Source organism: Ailuropoda melanoleuca, chromosome 7, assembly GCF_002007445.2.
Source record: "Ailuropoda melanoleuca isolate Jingjing chromosome 7, ASM200744v2, whole genome shotgun sequence".
Classification (NCBI taxonomy): domain Eukaryota; kingdom Metazoa; phylum Chordata; class Mammalia; order Carnivora; family Ursidae; genus Ailuropoda; species Ailuropoda melanoleuca.
The window spans coordinates 61,313,681-61,328,438 of NC_048224.1; the positions used below are offsets into that span (position 1 = coordinate 61,313,681).

The 14,758-nt window shown below is 36.4% G+C and overlaps 1 protein-coding gene across 6 annotated transcripts in view; it reads right to left on the reverse strand.

The window, feature by feature from the left end:
* CENPJ (centromere protein J) overlaps positions 1-14,758 on the reverse strand; it is a 52,810-nt gene that overhangs the window by 31,957 nt on the left and 6,095 nt on the right. For 5 of the 6 annotated variants that reach the window (XR_004626660.1, XM_034664934.1, XM_034664930.1 and 2 more), the window contains 6 exons: positions 14,514-14,637; positions 10,341-10,640; positions 8,368-8,479; positions 7,432-7,534; positions 5,674-7,303; positions 2,621-2,753 (listed from right to left, as the gene is read on the reverse strand). Coding sequence is in view for 5 of the 6 variants with exons in the window: in XM_034664934.1 (XP_034520825.1) it covers positions 2,621-2,753; positions 5,674-7,303; positions 7,432-7,534; positions 8,368-8,479; positions 10,341-10,640; positions 14,514-14,637 (2,402 nt within the window). In the remaining variant the exon portion in view is untranslated. The remainder of the gene's footprint in view (positions 1-2,620; positions 2,754-5,673; positions 7,304-7,431; positions 7,535-8,367; positions 8,480-10,340; positions 10,641-14,513; positions 14,638-14,758) is intronic. The other variant, XM_011232891.3, reaches the window with a different exon arrangement.

Consider the following 14,758-nt stretch of genomic DNA (forward strand, 5'->3'; position numbering starts at 1 on the left):
AATAAAGAAATCATAAAATGGGCAGAAGATATGAACAGACACTTTTCCAATGAAGACATAAAAATGGCTAACAGACACATGAAAAATGTTCAAAATCGTCAGCCATANTAGCCAAATCATGGAAGGAGCCGAGATGCCCTTCACCAGATGACTGGATTAAGAAGCTGTGGTCCATATATACAATGGAATATTACTCAGCTATCAGAAAGAACGATTTCTCAACATTTGCTGCAACATGGATGGCACTGGAGGAGATAATGCTAAGTGAAATAAGTCAAGCAGAGAAAGACAATTATCATATGATTTCTCTCATCTATGGAACATAAGAACTAGGAAGATTGGTGGGAGAAGAAAGGGATAAAGAAGGGGGGGTAATCAGAAGGGGGAATGAAGCATGAGAGACTATGGACTATGAGAAACAAACTGAGGACTTCAGAGGGGAGGGGGATGGGGGAATGGGATAGGCTGGTGATGGGTAGTTAGGAGGGCACGTATTGCATGGTGCACCGGGTGTTATACGCAACTAATGAATCATCGAACTTTACATCAGAAACCAGGGATGTACTGTATGGTGACTAACATAATATAATAAAAAAAACATTAAAAATAATAATAATAAAGCAGCTCAGCAAACCACAAGAGAACACAGATAACTCAACAAAATCAGGAAAATATGACATGAAAGAAAACAGTTCAACAAAGAGACAAAAATCATTTTAAAAAACACAATTACTTAAAACTAATTAAATAAAACTTAAAAAAAGGTGGGGGGGGGTACCTGGCTGGCTCAGTCCGTGGAGCATGTGACTCTTGATCTCAGCTTTCATGAATTTGAGTCCCATGTGGGGTGTAGAGATTACTTAAAAATAAATAATTAAAACTTAAAAACCAGAAATTCTAGAGCTAAAGAATAAAATGAATGAAGTGAAAAAATACAATAGAGAGCTTCAACAACAGATTTAGCCAAGCAGAAGAAAGAATCTGTGAACTCAAAGACAGGTAATTTGAGGTAAGTCAGAGGAAAAAAAAAGAAAAAGAATGAACCAGAGCGAAGAAAGCCCATGAGATCTATGGGACACTACAAAAGAACCAATACACTCATTACGGAAGTCTCAGAAGGAAAAAACACACAAAATCAACAAACCTACGAAAGAGAGAAAACTCAAATAAAATCATAAAGGAAAGAGGACACATTACAATAGACACCCCAGAAATGAAAAGGATCATATTATGAGCAATTATATCCCCAAAACTGGATAATCTAGAAGAAACAGATAAATTCCTAGAAATATACAACCTACCAAAACAGAATCTAGACCAATAAAAAGGAAATTGAATCACTAATCAAAAGCTTCCCAAGAAAAGAATAGTTCAGAACCAGATGGCTTCACAGGTAAATTCCAGCAAACATTAAAAAAATAATTAGTACCCATCTTGCCTAAACTCTTCCAAAAAAGAGAAGGAATACTTCCAAACTCACTTCATGAGGGTAGCCACTTGGACACCAAAGCCAGACAATGATACCACAAGAAAACGATAGGACAATCCCTGATGAACACATATGTAAAAATCTTCAATAAATACTAGCAAACCAAATCCAACAGCACATTAAAAGGATTTACACCATGACCTAGTGGGATTCATTCCTAGAACAGAAGGCTGGCTCAAATTATCGAATCAATTCATGTGATGTAAACTGGTGCAGCCACTCAGTACAGTGACTCCTCAAAAAATTAAGTATAGAATTGCCAGCAATTAAGTACAGAATCCAGCAATTCCACCCCTGGGCATATATCCAAAAGAATGAAAAGAAGAGACCTGAACAGATAATTTGCACACCAAGAAATGCCAAGGATTGACAGCAACCACTAGAAGATAGGATAGAAAGCATGGCTCTGCTGATGCCTTGACTTCAGACTTCTAGCCTCCACAACCATGACAAAGTAAATTCCTGCTGTTTTAAGCCACTTAGTTTGTGTGTACAGTTGGTCCCGGACAACATGCGTTTGAACTGCATGGATCCATTTATATACAAATTTTTACAGTACAGTATTGTAAATGTATTTTCTCTTCCTTATGACTTTTTTAACATTTTCTTTTCTCTACCTTACTTTATTATAAGAATATATATATAACACATGTAACAAACCATGTGTTTATCAACTGTTATCAGTAAGACTTCCAGGCAACAGTACACTATTAGTAGTTAAGATTTTAGGGAGTCAAAAATTATATGTGGATTTTTGGCTGTACAGGTGGATGGAGCCCCTAAACCCCACATTGTTCAGGATCAACTGCACTTTGATACTGTAGCCCTAGAAAATTAATGCCCTGGCCAAGGTAGCACTTGAATTCACAACTCCAAAATCCTTTTCAAAATTCAATTTATGATCTCCTTACTAAGAGAATTCCCCTTTTAACAGATGTCTGACTACAATGGGTCATTTTAATTAAAAAATTTTTATGTGGTTAAGATTTCAAAAAAAAAAGAAAAAAAGATTTCACTTCCTTTTCCTTTATCTTGTTGGACTGACAAAAATTATTTCAAATATTTTAAATATTATCTTGAAGATAAAACTGAATCACTATATTTTTTCCCAACTTATAGATGCAAACTTACCTAAGTTTTTCCAAGGCACTTTCCCGTTCAATGCGAAGTTTAGCTAAAGATGCGTTCTCAGCTTTAAATTTTTCTATTTCTGTTTCCAATTCAATAACTTTCTCTCTCAAAACTTGAGATCGAGCACTGTCACCTATAAAATAGGCCATATATACTGAACTTCACAAAAGGCCTTCAGCACCAAAAACAATTGCTAGCTATTAACATTTAGAGCCAAAAATACTGTAAACATTGGTACTATTAAAATGCATGAGAAACGACGCTTCTAATAACAACAAAAATTATATTGGCCTAACTTTCCAGATGAAACCAATCTAAATTTAAGAAAGACATTACTCAACCCCAAGAGTATCAATCTGACAATGAATTAACATTACATATAAAAAGAAATTCAAATAATTTTTTAAAAAACTAATACGTTTATTTTTTGTCTTTTTGGTAATAGCCATTATTGAAAGATCTTTGTTGGGTAACAGATGGTAACTAGACTTATCATGGGATCATTTTGTAATGAATAAAAATACTGAATCACTATGATGTATACCTGAAACTAATAGGATGTTATATGTCAATTATACTTCAATTTAAATATGTACATATAGGGATGCCTGGGTGGCTCAGTTGGTTGAACAACTGACTCTTGGTTCTGGCTCAGGTCACGATCTCAGGTTCACGACAGCTTATGTGTTGGGCTCCATGCTCAGTGGGGAGTCTGCTTCTCTTCCTCTCCCCTCTATACCCCCCGGCGCCCCCCGCTCACGTGCTCCCTTTCTCTCAAATAAATAAATAGGGGCACCTGGGTAGCTCAGTTGGTTGAGTGTCTGACTTTTTGATTTCTGCTAAAGTCATGATCTCAGGGTCCTGGGATTAAGCCCCACATCAGGCCCCCACTCAACAAGGAGTCTGCTCAAGGATTCTCCCTCTCCCTCTGCCCCTACCCCACCCCGCACATGCTCACATGTGCTTTCTCTAAAATAAATAAATCTTTAAAAATAAGCAAATCTTTTAAAAATTAATGAATATACACATATATAAATAGCTTAAGAACATGAATAAGTAATTCACAAGACATCTAAAGCACTAATCAACACCAAAATCAAAGTTTACCCCCACTAGTCGCAGAAATATAAATTTAGACTTTTTCCATAACAAATTTGCTATTTAAAAGAGTAAAATAGCCAATGTTTCTGTCCTCCCATTACCCTTTTGAAAAACTGATTTTTGCACAAAAATACACATTGCAGTGTTATTTCTAATAGTTAAAAATAATTTAAGTATCCAACATTAAGGAAACTACTGACTAAAATAATGTTGCCTTCATACAATGTCCTGCAACCATTTTTAAAATACACAAAGAGGGGCACCTGGGTGGCTCAGTTTTTAAGCATCTGCCTCTGGCTTAGGTTATGATCCCAGGGTCCTGGGATGGAGTCCCGCTTCTGGCTCCCTGCTCAGCAGGGAGCCCGCTTCTCACTCTGCTTCTGCCTCTCCCTCTGCTGGTGTGCTCTCTCTCTCTCTCTCAAATAAATACATAAAATCTTTTTTAAAGAATACACAAAGATTTTTAAAGATATGGCCAATGCGTATTATACACTTGGTCAAAAATATAAGTTTTAACAAATAACTGTACCATATTAAAAAAATACGCAGGAAAAATGACAGGAAGGAAATATCCCAAAATGTTATCACACATACCTTTGGATAGGTTAGTTATAAGCATTTTTCATTCTATACTTTTTAAGCTTCCAAACTTTCTGCAAAAAGTACTACTTTTAAAATCAGAGTATTTTTTAAGTAGTTTAAGTTATAATTTATATTTTAAAGCACCTGTGCTTTGCGAGGCATTCAGAGTTTTTTTATAATATGATATAATAGAATGGAGTTTTTCAAATACGAATTTTAAAAGTCCATCACGTTAACTGAGTGCTATAAAGCCATTAAATGGAATAGGCAGATGTGTATGCGGAAAAGAACAATCTCCAAAATTTATTAGGAACAAGTTAAAGGGGGCACCCGGGGGGCTCAGTGGGTTAAGCATCTGCCTTCGGCTCAGGTCATGATCCCAAAGTCCTGGGGTTGAGCACAGGCAGAAGGCTGTGTGCTCAGCGGGGAGTCTGCTTCTCCCTCTCCCTCTGCCCTGCCTTCATCCCCCACATGCTTATATGTGCTCTCTCTCAAATAAATAAAATGAATAAAATCTTTAAAAAAAAAAAAGGTGAAGAATGGTATACAAAAAACCATGTTTTTCTGGGAAACAAACTGAGAGCTTCAGAGAGGGGGGGGGTGGGGGAATGGGATAGGCTGGTGATGGGTAGTAAGGAGGGCACATATTACATGGTGCACTGGGTGTTATACGCAACTAAAGAATCATGGAACTTTACATCAAAAACCAGGGATGTACTGTATGGTGACTAACATAATAAAAAAATATTATTATAAAAAAATTAAATTAAATTAAATTAAATTTTAAAAACCATGGTTTTGTTTGTGTAGGAAGATTATATACCCACTCACCCATATACTTTCACATGCACAGAATCTTTTTAGAATATACAAATGAAATGGGAACGTAGGTTCCTCTAGGAAAGGGAACTAGGAGCGCAGGTCCAGGGAAGAAAGGAAACTTCAATTTTACTGTATTTCTTCTTGGTCCTATTTAGCAAGTTAGGACATGAGGTAGTAAAAAAATTAAGTAAAAACACAGTCATTTTAAAAAGTGCGCACAAAGGTTCACCTCACAGTGACACAAACCACATATTGGGTACTCTCTGGTTACAAAAGTGTTATCTCACTTTATAACAAATTAATTTTAAAGCCTTGAGAATAAGGCATAGGCTTAAATTTGAAAAACATGAAATCACAATGCATCCAAATCTTTTATACTAGTGGCTATTACTTAGGCCCACAAAATAAATCAAATTTTAACAAATCATCTAATTAGACTTCTACTGAGCAACTAGAAAGGTTAGGACTTTAAGCATTCTGACAGCAGACTAATAAGGTAAATATGAAATTTATAACATTCTGATACCTATTTTATAATGCTGACTTACCAAGTGGTTGGTCTTGACTTGGGTTTAACATGGGTTCATTTCCCAAGTGTGAATCTGATTTTTGTTTCAGTTTCAAAGCAGGGAAGAATTTCATCATGAGATCCGATGTAGGAGGAGGACTTGTGCTCCTACTGGGTTTCCTCAAGACTTCTCCCTTCTTGACCGGTGCAACCTTCCTCTTTATTGTTTTGTCTGATACACATATTTCACTCTTAGGGTAGGCTGTTTGAGGAGTCCCATAAATGGCCTCATTCCCAAGAACAGCATCATGTTTAAATGAATTCTCTTCGAGGTCAGTCCAAGTTCTTTCATCATCAAAGTCAATTTTACTCATACTTACAGATAAGGGTCTTCTTGAGGACTCAGAAACTTTGTTTTTCAAGCTTTCTATAATGACAGACTCATCACTACTGTAATCTTTATCAGACAGATCTAAATCAACATCTCTCCTTTTATTTTCTTCTTGAGTCCCAGGGTCCCTAAAAGGCCCCTTACCATCACAGACTTGTGGACTGTCTTCTCTGCTGCTGAAACCCTTCTCTTTATCCTCAGCTGATGGTTTTATGGTAATATCAAGTTGCTCCTCAGAGTCAGTGCTCCTGTCACTGTCTGTGACACCTTCATCATCACTTACATTCCACCGAGCCTGATTTTCAGAAGTGCTCATTTGGAAGGCTTTCCTACTGACTTTGCACGACTGTTCCCTATATCCTTCAGGTGAGGACACTGAATCAGGTTGGTTAGGTGCAATCCCACCCTCACCCTCATGTTCAGGTTCAGTACAGCCTGGAGCCTCATTGTGGCTACACTGAATAACAGGATCCAGCGTCACCATCTCTGGCTGCACAGATTTGACAGGGGTGGAAGACAGCCGGTGACCTTTGCAGATCTGCTGGTCCCTCTCTAAGATCTTCAGTACAAATGAGGAATTACTGGAAAATGATATTTCATCAGCAGCTTGTTCCAAAAACAAAAATTCATCTAACTCCAAATTTTCCTTTTCCTTTTCTTGTTCCCAATGCTCTAATTTTTTCTGAAGAGAAAGGTCAAGAGAAGATTCTGACTTTTTCAGGGTCTCATTTTTTGGGCTATTAGAAGACATGCAGCTGACCAGTCCTGCCGAAAGAGGAAGTTTATCTTTACCCTGGGTCTTATTCCAGACTTTACAATCAGTATCACAAGGTTTTGCACATTCGGGTACATTTTCTCTATTATTAGACTCAACTTTTTTTTCTAATTTGATCTGGTCTCTAAATTGCCCATCACATTTCTTCCCTCCAGGTATTTTCAAACCTGATGGAGGAAGACTTTTCCTGTTACTACTCTTAAGCACTTTTGGCTTCTGGCTGAGTGTGACAAAACCACTCTTGGCCCTACCTTTATTGTTCCTTTTAACAGGTGGGTTCTCTGTACACAGTTCTTTACTTATAAGAGCAGTTTTCCGCTGGAATTGTTGTCTATCCGTTTTAAACACAGGTTGGTCCTCTGAAATGCTCTGATCAGTCACTAGTTTACTTTCTCTCCCTTTCTGAGACTTAGATTTAGCATTAGTAAATCTAGCTAAACCTTCTCCTCGTTTCAAAAATGGTTGTTTTGGTTTTGCTTTGATTAGGAACGATCCTTCTGCTTCCTAAAATAGAGAATAATATTTGAATTAATTTTGGTACATCCAAGTTATTTCAAAGTTATTTTTAAAGCAAATTATAAACAAATCTCTAAAGCCTTAGTGAATTTAATCAAAATAGTGGAAATGCCTACCCTTATCTGTTTTCGTTTCAGTTCTTGTTCTTCCAGCCGAATTTGTTCTTCTAAGTAGTCTTCAAATGTCTGTTTCCTTTCTCTGATAGCAGTTTTAATAGGTCTAATCATAAAAATAAAGTTACTTAACATGCAAATCATGATGTGGTAAACATTTGACACTTAGTGTGCCTGATATAGACACCCCTAACTACACTAAGAACTACCCTTTCTCAAAGTCAGAGACCCCCTTTGACAATCCAATGAAAGCTATAATCCCACCCCATTTCCCAAAATACAGAAATATGCAACACTCTACACGATTTGAGAAAAAAACCTTTCTGAAGTCCATTTATTGCCTGTAGATTAACTTTCGAAATATCATATTCATTGTATCACTTTAAAATATATTTTGAAAATTTCATCAAATATGCATCTTTAAGAGCCTTGACGATGTAAATAGAGCAATAATCAGAAGTCATTTGCCCATCCATAACATATACAAAAATATTTCAAATATTTAAGAAAATAATAAACTTCAGTATTGATATTTTCTTTGTCATAATATTTTTAAATTCTGTAACCAGACTTACCCAATTATAATTTATATGTGAGACTCAATAGTAATTTGTTTCTGTCTTAGCCAAAATGGGATCTACTTATTTGAGAGAAGATTAATTTTATCCAGATTTTTTTTCCCCTTTGGTTAAAAAATTTTGCTCAGTTCTTCCAAAACAATGTCAAACCTACTTGATTTGATGTATCTCCCTAACAGCTGTCTATTGCTCACAATATGTGATAAGTTGTATTTTTAACATTATACTTAAAAGCATATTCAAGCAAAAGCAAGAAAACCCTGGGTCTTTCAAAAAAAAAAAAGAAGAAAGCGCTCTATCTTAATAGCTGGCTTTTACATTAAACGGTCACTCTTCTTATTCCTTTCAACATGGATGATACCTTTCTTCAATATTAGCCACTTCTGAAGAATCACCAATTTTTTTTATGTTCACATCATTCCCTTCCTCAATCGGTTCGGTCACTTTCTCCCAACATGGTAAAATACCTTCTCCTAGAATAAAAATCAGGAAAACTTAGTTTCAAAAAATAAAGAATAAAGTCTTAAAACTTGAGAATTTTACAAGTTACTATGCTAAAAAAAATATTTATCAAAAGTAACGTATGCCAGGGGCGCCTGGGAAGCTCAGTCGGTTGGGTATCCAGCTCTTGATTTCTGCTCAGGTCATGGTCTTGGGGTTGTGGGATCGAGCCCCGCAATGGGCTCTGTACTCAGCCGGGAGTCTGCTTCTCTCCTCTCTCTGCCCCTTCCGCCCCCTCTTTGCACGCATGCTCTCTCTCTGAAATAAATAAATCTTAAAAAAAAATAAGTAATGTATGCCAAAGATTTTAGAGCCCTCAAGGATTTCTTTAATATGACAGAAATAAACTATAAAACCCTAATAAAAACATGACCTTCTTCAAAAGGTTAATGTTATGAAAAAAAGTGTGGACTTTTTAAAATTAAAAATGACTAAAGGGCTATAACAACCAAATGTAATAAATGAACTTGACTGGATCCTGTTTAAAAAAAAAAAAAAGACATTTTGGGACAATAGCAAGAATTCTAAAATGGATTTGAATATTTGACTGGTACTGGGACTATACAGAAGAATGTCCTAATTTTTTACTTGATGCATGCTGAAATATTTAAAATGATTTAACATAATGCCTGCATATTACATGCAATGGAATGACTGAGCAAATTACATACAAATATAGACAGAGATACAGATGTAGGTATAAATGTACATAAACACATACAAATATACAGTAAACATGGCAAAATATTAACTGTTGAATTGAGATCTACTGCTAATCATTGCAGTGGACTTTCAAGTTTTCTGGATGTTTGAAATTTTCCAAAATAAAAGGTTAAGAGAGTATGCTATTTAAAAAAATGTTTAAAGGCATTAGACCTTTCCATACTAAGGAATTATTCTAAATCAGAAATAAAATATTATGCACAAAGGTGCCCAATCCTAAGTAGTAAGTGAAGACACCTTTTGTCATATTATGTGTTTTTTTATAACTTAGCCCAAAGAACATATTCACGAAAACACCATTAAAATTGAAAATTAAATTTAAATGAAAAATATTAGAAACAAGTCAGCCCTACTGCAAAGAACATTAAATACTGATATATTATTTGATGACTAGCATAATGATGACAACCACTAAAATTATGGTTACAAAGACTATGGAATGTATCATAAGCATTTTCCATGTTGAGAGGGCGAAGAACACAATTATACAATATTCTATGGTGACAAAATGTAAAAAAAAAAAAAAATGGAGGTGGGAGTAGGGCACAGAAACAGGAGTTAAGAAAAAAAGACAAGAAGAAAATGCCATGAGAGTTCCATGAGTTTAGACCATCAGACACTGCCAGTTCTCTGGCATGAACGTGCTGGGTGCTGGGAATACAGAGATGCAGTGAGGACAAACGGAATGTCTGGAGTTGGAGGGGATTTCTTTTTTGAATAATAACTGCCATCACCAACTTATGTCTCACATTTCACATCCTCTATCATGTTTCCACACCACCACCACCGCGCACATTTTAAATCAATCTCTAACTATTTCTCTCTCAAAGAAAAATGGTATACACAGAACTCACTGCCCCCCTTTTTGAAGACCCCATGCTACCATGGGAGGTTTGAAGTCAGCATGAGTACTGCAATTGTTCTCAGAAAGTCACAAATTCTATGTCCAGCTCTACAGCCAATCCAAGCTCAGTGGCTGTGCAACATGTAGGGGCTCATAATTAAAGCCACAGGGGACAAGAAAAAAATGCAGAAAGGACTTTTCGTATCTTAGCACAGCTTGGTAACACTGCTAATTATGTACAGAAGAGAAAAACGTAAGCAACTCACCTAAAGAATGGTTATGGTTTTCTTCCTTTAAATCATTTTTTTTCAAAAGTGCGTCTTGATATTGTGCCTCACAAAACAAATTGAGAGAAGCACCATTTTTTGAAGTTAAGACAAAATCTGGATGAGTAGTTCTACAGAAGTTGTTTTGTTCATTAGATAAAACGTTGGAAGTGTGCGTTTTTTCCTGGGTTTGATTCCGGTAGATACACGATGGTAAGAAGGGTGTGGTTTTCTCTGTGGTGGTTGGATTTCCCAGAGATCTGTACTTCTGCCTCTGATCATCAGGCGGTAGGGTTAAACCTGGCAATTTACAAAATCAACAAAACTAATGACTTTCTAGAACATTTTCTCTTTTGTTAGTGATCCCTACCCACCAGGTTTTCTCCAAAGTGATAAAAGTATTTTTTCTTCCATATTAAGAAACTCTGTTTAACAAAATCATGAAATTTTAAAAGTCTAAAAATGACTCTTGCATAATTTTAATTACGAGTATACTTATCCTATAATTCATGTGCAGACAGTCTATACCTGGGAGAGCTGCAGCACTGCTTGATTCTGGAAGGCACCACTCATGTTTCATCTGTGAGAAGCACCGCTGGAATTATCAACTCTGCAGCCCCGTGACAAACAGAGAGAGCACCAATGCGGATGGCTGCAAATGATTGCATAGTTCCCTAATGACAAATAACTGCCCTATGTCACGGCCTATAAAAGCACCTTTCCTCTAGATTACTGTTAACATTTTGGTATCTTCAGGTGGTAGAATTATGGGTGACTTTTGTTTTGTACTTTTCTGTAGTTTCTAAGTTTCCTGATTATCTTTTCACTGTTTTCTTGAGTCTCTGCTTTGGAAATAAACACAGAGATTCCCCTCCTATATATCTCTAATTTATAATTCTTGGAGGGTAGATGGCAAAACTCCATCCTAGCTACTGTACCATCGCCTTGAAATCCTCCTACTATCCTTCTCTTCTCCCAGAATGTCTTAACTAAATTTAGAAGTAAAGGGGCACCTGGCTGTCTCGGTCAGTAGAGCATATGACTCTTGGTCTCAGGTTGTGAGTTTAAGCCCCAAACTGGTTGTAGATATTACTTAAAAATAAAAGTCTTTAGGGGCACCTGGGTGGCTCAGTCAGTTGAGCGTCCAACTCTTGGTTTCGGCTCAGGTCATGATCTCATGGGTCCTGGGACCAAACCCTGCATCAGGCTCTGTGCTCAGTGTGGAGTCTGCTTGAAGATTCTCTCCCTCTGCCCTCCCCACCTGCCCCTACTTCTCACACGTGCACGCGTTCTCTCTCAAATAAATAAACAAATCTTTTTTTAAAACTCTTAAAAAAAAAGAAGAAGAAGAAGAGACCCAATGGGAAGTGTTTAATAAAACATAAAAGAGCCATGCCACCTACCTCTCATACCCATCTGCCTCACCTCCAACCCACAAATAAAACTGGAAATCAGGTAGGTCCCCACTGATTATCAGGTTCGACCTCCTTTCCTTTATAACAATACTCTCCCCATCCAAATATTTTTGACTAATAATCATGCCACTTTAGACTGAAGATGTCTTTGATAAAAGTCCAATAGCCCAAAGTAGCAGTTCTCAAAGTGTGGTCTGTAAACCCCTGAAGGTCTCTAAGATTCTTTCAGGGCATCCACCAGGTCAAATCTATTTTCATAAAATATTAAGACAGTATTTGCCTTTTTCACTTTGCCAACACATGCACTGATGGAGCAAGAGCAAAATGGAAACTCCGGATGCCTTCACTCAAAAGCAGGACAGCAGCCCTCAACTATGCTAGCAGTCACTGTATGAGTCACCACCAAGCACTTACAGTTTAAAAAAAAAAAAGAAGAAGAAGAAACCAGTTTTACTTAAGAATGTCCTAGATAAAGTTGCAAACATTATTTTTAATTGATTTTAACTGTTGAGTACATGTCTTTTGAACATTCTATTCAACAAAACAGAAAGTATGCATAATCACTTCTGCTGCAAACCAAGACATGGCTGTATCATTTTTTGAGCTGTAAGCTCAACTAGCCACTTCTCTCAAAGAACATCATTTTTACTTGAAAGAATAAATGACAAACTATCATGATTTAAACTTGATACTTGGCAGGTATTTTCTCAAAAACAAAACAAGCAAACCAGTCACTTCAAGGAAAATAACTGACAGTACTCGCTAAGAATGGTAAAATTCGAAATTTCAAGTAAAAATGAAAACTTACTAAACATGTCTACCACCATGAGCTTGACAGCTTCATAATACTTCAGGACTTTTATGATGAAATCTGTAGTGGTATTAATGGATATAATTTTTTGATATTACAAATTGAAATGTCAGTATTTTAAAGACCCACGTAACTCCGTGAACCACTATTCTCCAAATAACCAATGCACAATTTCACCAGATCATGCATGATAAAAGAGCCATTCAAAATGCCAAGATAGTCCAATATATTTTATGTAATAGAGTATAAAAAAGTGCATGAATATGGTTCCAGACTCCATACTGTGGATCACCATTATGAAATGGCCACTTGTCAGGTTTGGATACAATATCAAAGAAATGACCACAATTACTTGAAAAGGCTATCATAGCATTCCTCTTTTTTTCTAATTAAACATCCATGTGAAGCTGAATTTTTTTTCACATACTGCAACCAAAACAATATAACTTAGGAGACTGAATGCAGGAGATAGGAGAATCAGCTGAGGTCTTTTAAGCCAGAAGTTAAAAGAGATTTTCAAAAATATAAAACTATGCCATTCTTCTATTTTTTTAGAAAAGACTTTTCATTTAAAAAAAAATACTGTAACTGGTTATTATTTTAAGTGAAATAATTTTTAAATTTCTCCATTTTCATTTCTGATACAGTAAATACCAACAGCTATAGGCCATATAATAAATGCTCTGGGGTCCTCAACAATTTAAGAGTGCTAAGGGGTCCTGAGACCAAACTGTGAAAACCACTGCCCTAAAAGCGAAGTTCCATAACCGAATGGGGCTGGTTCTTATATTAAGAACTTTGAAATCTTTGAAATCTGCTTCCCTATTGCTCTTCCATAGTGCTACTTCTACCTTAAAAAATATCACAGTCTGTTATTTAAATGATCTTGATTATCCTCTTTATGTATTCCATAAAGGAACCCTGAACCATTCAACTATTTCAAGACACACACTATGTTCTCTAAATTCATTAAGATAAACATCGTATTCCTAAACCAGTCTTCACGTGGTACATTTCTCATCACTACCACTACCACTCCCCGAATCCCACCCAGCTACACTCTGCATACTCATCTGCCAATGTCTTTTCTTCTTTGTATTCTCAATGCTCAGCGCAGCCTCTGAACAGAACTGATCCAGGCACTTTCCTGGATCAGTAACGCATTACTTAAAAGGGAGCACCAAGAAGCAAACACATTGCTCCAGATCACTGCTTTTCAAACTGTGGGACACAATCCATTAGTAATTTTATCATCGGACTCATGACTGGCATTTTTTTTAATGACCAAGAATAGGATAAAATAAACAGAAAATATCCTTGCTACATGCCAGGCATACCAATAAGGTCTGATTTATGAAATTTCTTTGGAATTATGAGTGTAAATGTTTTTGTTATAATACAGTATGGTCAAACAACTTTCAAAACCACTGCTCCAGATCACATTTCAACAGGTTTATTTTCTCCTGATAAGGACATCATTCTTTCTTTGAATTGTTCTAGCATACAACAAAAGAATTCTGTCATCTACCACCACAGAAAACGTTTTTGGTATGGTTTTTTTGCTGAGCAGAATAGCTTCTACACATATTTACCTTTATGACCCTGAGGAGTTTTTTATTCTTCAGGCAGCGATTGTAAGCCAGTAGCCCTGGGCCAAATTTGGCTCTAGACCTTTTATTCTGCTACGTCTTTTTAAAATTTTATTGTAAATAAATTATGAATGCCTTTAAGCAGGGTACACATGCTCCAGAATGGCACAGCTCCCACTTGTTGCAATTATAAAACACTACCATCATTTCACAGTTCTCTTCAAGGCCCTTAACGAAACTGGAATTTACAACATGATAGGGCAACGGGAGAAATAACCTGTCAGACAACTAAAGGTGAGAAATGTACGTAACTGTCCACTGTTATACTAACTGAAGGCTCCATGTAAGCAAAAAATACCTGGGAGTGTGTGTTGCCCAGACACCATAGTAAGCAGCTTCTCTTGTTCTTCCATGAGTCTTTGTAGTTGCTCTAACTGCTGCCTCTTCAGCTGTTCCTGCTTCTTCTGTTGTACTTCTTTCAGCTTTTTAAACATAAAATTAATTTGATTAAACTAACTTTACATTTCTTTATGGCTCTTTGCTCCTTATATTTATCTTAATGCCTCTCATCTCCCTTTCCATATCACCTCTCATCAGGAGTTT